General features: G+C 50.8%; 1 protein-coding gene across 1 annotated transcript; it reads right to left on the bottom strand.

Annotated features, from left to right (window-relative positions):
- Window positions 1-936: 936 nt before the first annotated feature.
- Window positions 937-5,834, bottom strand: Hand1 (heart and neural crest derivatives expressed 1). The gene is made up of 2 exons (XM_090320739.1): window positions 5,006-5,834; window positions 937-2,394 (listed from the first exon to the last, which is right to left on the bottom strand). Exons 1-2 carry the CDS (start codon window positions 5,558-5,560, stop codon window positions 2,290-2,292), a joined length of 660 nt encoding a protein of 219 aa, XP_090176865.1. The 5' UTR covers window positions 5,561-5,834; the 3' UTR covers window positions 937-2,289.
- Window positions 5,835-6,303: the final 469 nt, after the last annotated feature.

The following is a 6,303-nucleotide window of genomic DNA, read 5'->3' as shown; positions in this document are numbered from 1 at the left end:
TGGATTAACTCCTTCGCGTCCGGGGCGGCCGCGGGGCGCGCGAGCCTCGCCACGCAGGGGCGGAGGGGGGTGGGGACACCCCGCTGCGACTGAGAGCCCGGAGCGCCCCGGAGCCCAGCCCGAAGAGCCGCCCGGGGCTCTCAAGGTCCTGACCCCCCGGTTCCAGGGCTCACGATCGGGGTGCCCCGCGCTGCCTCGCCACCGCGCGCGCCCAGGTCTCCATCGCCGCTCCAGTCTCTCCGGGCCTCCCGGAACAGAAACACCCGCGTCCTCCGGCCCCAGCCAGGCCTGGATGCACACACGGGCACACTCACACACACAGGCACGCACACACGCGCACACTCACGCGCGCGCACACACACCCTTTGCGCAAACCCCTCAGTGCTCACCCAGCTTGGCACAGCGCCCTGCCAGGGAACAGAAAAACCCCAGTTTCACCAGAAATCCCTCCGGAGATCACCCGCGTGTGCGACCGCAGCAGCTCATGGGCGAGGGTCCTGGCCGGCTCTGGTCTCCTCCCTGGGCGCACCGGGGCGCAGAGCCCGGGTTAGGGGGACACCACCCCGCGGCCCCCGGCCCAGCCACGGTCTCCTCAGTAAGCTAGGGTTACACGGCCACCGGTGCCTGGCTTCCAGGAATCAATTTATTATTATTATTATTATTATTATTATTATTATTATTATTATTTGGGTACTGGGGAATCGAACCCAGGATGTCGCACTTGCTAAGCCAGCGCTCTGCCACTGCGCAGTCCCCGGAATACAAATTTTCCTTTGCCCTTTTCCCCTAGGTTTGCTTTTGCAGTTTGCTGGGATCATTATCAGAAGAGAGGCAAGAATGGCAACGACTTTTCAACCCCCAGAACGAAGCCCACACCACCACGGAGGGGAATCACACGGGAGACATCACACACAAAAGTGGGGGAGGTCCCCTCGGTATTTTAGAAAACGTTTTTTATTATTATTAATCAAGAGCATAGATATTGCCTTCGCAAAGGGAGCTGTGAGTGTTCATACAGATCTGAGGTAGAAAAGGGACAGGTAAGCTGGGAGGGAAAAAAAAAATACCTGAGCATAGGCATTGTAGGTAGTTTAAATACGTAAAAACTTTACAACCTAGAGGAAAGTTTTTATTTAGAAAGACCAAAGTAAGAGTGCGTGCCAGCTTTGAGGAAGGGAAAAATAAAAATAAAAAACAGAAAACGAACTGGACATCAAGGAATTACACTTGTAATCTCTGCGAGTCAGGACGCTGAGATTTGAGGATCACCGTTTGTTTGAAGCCAGCCCAGGCACAAAGAAAAATTCCAGGAGACTTTTATCTCCAATGAATCACCAACGTTTTTACAAAGCTGGAAATGGTGCTGTGGCTCATAGTGATAAAGTACTAGCCATGACCAAAAAATAAAATAAAATAAAAAATAAAAACAATAAAAGCTTAGACACAGCACCTGAGTTCAAACCCCAGGACCAATACAAAACCCAAACCCGAACCAAAAGAGAGAAAGGAAAAGAAATGATGTGAAGAAAGAAAAGAAGAAAAGAAAGGAAAGTTTTCCCTTGGAAACCAGCACAAGGAAGCAGCTTCGTATAAAGGGGGGGACAAAAATTCAATTCACCCCCCCAAAAAAAACAAACTACTTCCCTCTAGGTGCGAATTACAGCAACAAAAAAAGAAAAATAGAAAATAACACGGCGGTAAAAAAAAAAAAGGAAACAATACAAGTCATGCCTCCACCTTCCTGCTCTTGAATTCTTTTGCCTGGCTATACATATATATTTTAAGATGAATTCCTCTTATTGCATTTTAATTAAAAGAACCAGGTGTCTGCATTTTTTTTTTAAGCCAAGACAGGGGAAATGGAGATAAAAAGCCAGATTGCAGAGTGAAGATAACTTTTTTTTTTTTTTAGGGGAGGAAACCCTAAATTCTTCCACACTCCTCCAAAGATTAGAATCATCACCCCCAAATGTCTGGGCATTTGGCTTCCAGTCCCTCTCTCTCTTTCTGCAACCAGGCCCTGCATTAGAGGAAGTGGACATATATATATATATATAGATATCTATATAAATTTCTCTTTCTCTTGCTGCATTAAAGACAATTTCAAATGGCATTGCACGTGCGCTCTAAGTGTATGTGTTGTGGCTTGCGGGGCGACTCCCCTGGCCGGGATTCAGCGAGGGCGCATGGAGACGCGTCCCGGACAAGTCCTTTTTTTCTTCTTTTTCTTTTGCCGCTGCTTTCCCCAATTTCCAGGATACCAGATCCGCCTGCCCCTTGGTGGCAGGCTCACTGATTTAACTCCAGGGCCCACACTTGCTGAGGCCAACCCGTGCGTCCTTTCATCTTCTTCTCTCCCGGGCCCAGGGCTGGAGCAAAGCCTTCTTGTGGTGGCTGCCAAAGAAGCGAGCAAGAAAACAAAACAAAACAACAAAAACAAGAGATGAGAGAAAGATGGGATTCAGTGGTTTGATTTTCTTTTCTTTTTTTAAATTTCTCCAATCACTGGGCTAGTTTGGGAAGGTTGGGGTAGGGAGGAAAAGTGTAGGATAAGGAGGAGCCGGTAGCTTTTTAAATAAGTGACGGATTTCTGTTTGCGAAATCGGTATAAACAGGCTCATAAATTTGCCTTTTATGTGCCAAGTTGTTAGGATCGGAGAGTGTCTAAGTAGCTCTGGGTGCTTTAGGAAGGAAAAACAATTCTCTACACGACCGGTGACAAAACAAAACAAACAATACAAAACGGATGCGCCTGGGTTGAGCTTTCGGGCCAGGGACACTTCGAAGGAGTGGACAGGAGGCATTCAAACAACAACAACAACAAATCAACTGTTGGCGTGGCTGGTGGCTCAGGCCTGTCTTCTTGGCTCATCAAGAGGCTGAGATGGGAAGGAGACCCAGAGACTGGGCAGAAAAAGTGTGTGAAACTCAGATCTCCAATGAACCACAGAAAGGAAAGAGAGAAAGAAAAGAGAGAGAAAGAGAGAGAGAGAGAGAGAGAGAGAGAGAGAGAGAGAGAGAGAGAGAGAGAGAGAAGAAGAAGAAGAAGAAGAAGAAGAAAAGAAAAGAAAAGAAAAGAAAGAGGAAGGAAGGAAGGAAGGAAGGAAGGAAGGAAGGAAGGAAGGAAGGAAGGAAGGAAGAAAGCGGAGCTGTGGCTCAAATGGTCCAAACAGCGCCCCAGGATAGGGAACTCCAAAAGAAATAAATAGGTAAATAAATGAATAAATGTAACCAGTTCTGGCACTACATCTTTACCATCAAGTCTCCCTCCTGGCTTTCCATTTTATCCTAGCATCTCAGCTTGGATACAGAGTTGGGAACTACAACTGGGTACTTGGGGGAGGGGGTGTCTCCCGATCTCCAGGAGAAAGAGAGAAAGGAGGGAATTGGCCTGGCCTAGTTCTCCGTCAGGGTTCCACTGGTGGAATCAGGGTCCCCTCCCCCACGAAAAAAAAAACCACCCTGATTTTGTTCACCATCCCCAGTGAACGTTCTTTCGTTTGCCACAGGCCTCAGGGATCCGAAAATAACCAAAATCACCCGGTGAGTCCCGAACCCCCCTTCTTTGGGTCCAATCCCCTGCAAAAGACAGCTTGAGCCAATGAATCTGGGGAAACAACTTTTCCCGCAGGCCCCACGGCCGTGGGCAGAAAACCCACGCCAGAAAGTTAGCTCTTCAATTGCCGAGAGCCCAGAAACGCCTAAGAAGGATTTGCAATCTCCAAACCCAAACGTGGCTTATTTTCCCCCCTGGTTTTGATAACAAAAGCCATTGAAGTTGTTCTCCAAATTGCCGACCTGACAAAGTCTTATTCCTCTGCTAGGACCCCTTTTAGTTTTACCCCTCTCCCTGGGCCACAAAATGCCTTATCTATCTGTCCAAGGATGGACATAGAGTCATCATCATCAAAAAAACAACAACAACAAAACAAAAAACAAACCCACAAGAATGCACATGAAAGCGAGAAAATCCTGATTGCTTTCCAAACTTGTTTGCCAGAAGATCCTCAAAACTTCTGTTCTGAGAGAGAGCTAGGTTGCGTGTAAATTCTGTTTAGAGGTTCAAGTCTTTATAACAGACTTCTTCTTCTTCTTCAAAAAAAGAAAAAAAAGATCTAAGACCCTTTTCCAAAAGGTTTAAGACCCCTTCACTCACTGCCCCACGGAGGAAAATTGAAGTGTCTGGTGGGGGGGAATTGAGAAAGATGGTGGGAGAAATTAGAAAAGAGCCAGATGACTTCTACTCAGCAAACTGACGTGTGGAACGAAAACTCCTTTGTCCAACTCCTTTAAAAAAATTATTTCACTTTATCTACTCCTCTCTCTCTCTCTCTCTCTCTGTGGTACCGAGAAATCGAATCCATACATATTAGGGGAGCACTCAACCACTGAGCAAGCCACCTTCCTGGCTTTCTACTTTATTTTATTTATTTATTTATTTATTTTAAAAAAGAACACTGTCTCTTGCCAGGTGCCTTTTCTACCTGTCATCCTAGCTATCCTCAGGTGGCTGAAGTATTGAGGACGACGGTTAGAAGCCAGCCAGGACAGGAAAGCTTCCAATTTAAAAAAAATAAAATTATATATATATATATATATATATATATATTAGCTGCAATTGGAGCTGTGCTTCAATTCAAGTGCTGGAACTTTAAGGACAGCGCTCAGGCCCTGAGTTCAAACCCTAGGACCGACATATATATACATATATATATCTATAAAATAAATATCTATTCATATTTATTATATAACCATGCATTTGTATATAAATATTTATGTTTATTATATAAACATATATTTACATATGGATATTTAAATATTTAAATACATATAGACGCACATTTTTCGATATATATTTTATATATAAATATATATATTTTAAATAAAAAGAAGATGGTGGTATCTTAGCACCGGATTTTCTTAGGCACCAGCCTCCAGTAACCATCTCAAACACACACACACACACATAGACGGGGTGGGGAGGGGGGATCCCCCCAACACTCACCATTTCCCTTTTCCTCTTGCTCTCGCGGCTGCCGTCGGCCTTCTTGAGCTCGGCCTTGAAGGCCTCGGGGTCCCCGGCCTGGGCGTCCTTGGCCAGCACGTCCATCAGGTAGGCGATGTAGCTGGTGGCGAGGCGCAGCGTCTTGATCTTGGACAGCTTGGTGTCGGCGGGCACGTTGGGGATGCACTCGCGCAGCTCGGCGAAGGCGCTGTTGATGCTCTCCGTGCGCCTTCGCTCCTTCTTGGGTCCGGACGTCTTGCGCCGGCCCAGGCGGCTTCCGCCCGGGTCGAGGCGCGCGGGGCTCGCGCTGGGCCGGGCCTCGGGGCCGTAGGCGGCGGCGGCGGCGGAGGGCGAGGGTCCCCCGGCTGGGAAGTCAGGCCCGGGCTCGGGCGGACTCAGCAGCCAGCTCTGCAGATACGGCCGATCTTGGTGACAGCGCGACGCGGGGCCGAAGAGGAACGGCTCGTGGAGCGCGGGGTGCGCGGGGTGCGCGTGGTGGTGGTGGTGGTGGTGGTGGTGGGGGTGGGGGTGCGGGTAGCTGCCCACGAGGTTCATGGCTGCGGAGGCTCCCGGAGGCCGGTCGTGGAGGTGAGATGGATCAAGGTCGCCCCGTGCGCCCCCAGAAATAACCGGGGTGTGTGTGGGGGGGTGGCCAGGGGCCGGGCCGCCCCCCTGCCCGCGGCACACCGCCCGGCGCCGGCTGGCGGGGAGGTCCGGGCCCCGTGGAAGCGGACACGCGCGCTCCCGCCGCCTTTCGCTGCTTGTTTTTTATTTTTTTCCCCCTTTTTCTCCGGCGCCCGCGTCCACCTCGGAGCCCCAGGCCAGAAGATCCGTTTAACCCTTCTGCACACCCGCGGCCCCGACCTGGCTTATATAAGGCCGCGGCTTTGATGTCAACCTCAGCGCCGGGCCAATGGCAGGGGGGCGGGAGGGGGGGGGAAGGAGGTGGAGGACGAGGTGGGGAGGGAGGAGGGGGGGGAACAGGCTTTCCAGGTCATTCCTTTGGAAAGTCACTGCGCCGTGGTCGCCCGCGGGGCGGGGCGTGGCGAAGGAAAAGGAGCCGGACACGGGCTCCGCCTCGGGGGAGGAGCCAGGCACAGTCCCCGCCCCACAGAAGGAGCCAGGCCTCGCCCCCTCCCGGGGGAGGAGCCACACCCAGGCCCCTCCCTGGGGGTGGAGCCTCATCCCGCTCCGCCGGAGGAGCCAGATCTCGCCCCGCCCTGGAGGTGGAGCCAGGACCAGGCCCCGCCCCGGGGGAGGAGCTTCATCCCGCTCCGCCTGAGGAGCCAAGCCTCGCC

Source organism: Megascapheus bottae, chromosome 29 (assembly GCF_031878675.1).
Source record: "Megascapheus bottae isolate mThoBot1 chromosome 29, mThoBot2.hap1, whole genome shotgun sequence".
NCBI classification, from domain to species: Eukaryota; Metazoa; Chordata; class Mammalia; order Rodentia; family Geomyidae; genus Megascapheus; species Megascapheus bottae.
Note: the sequence above shows the minus strand (reverse complement) of the source record. Positions and strands in the feature narration are given on the sequence as shown.

Excerpts from the sequence above, each read along its gene's own strand:
- Hand1 (XM_090320739.1), bottom strand. The coding sequence starts at position 5,560 with ATGAACCTCGTGGGCAGCTACCCGCACCCCCACCCCCACCACCACCAC. Across the intron at positions 2,395-5,005 it reads GCAAGAGGAAAAGGGAAATG|CCACCACAAGAAGGCTTTGC; the intron begins GTGAGTGTTGGG and ends CTTCTTTGGCAG.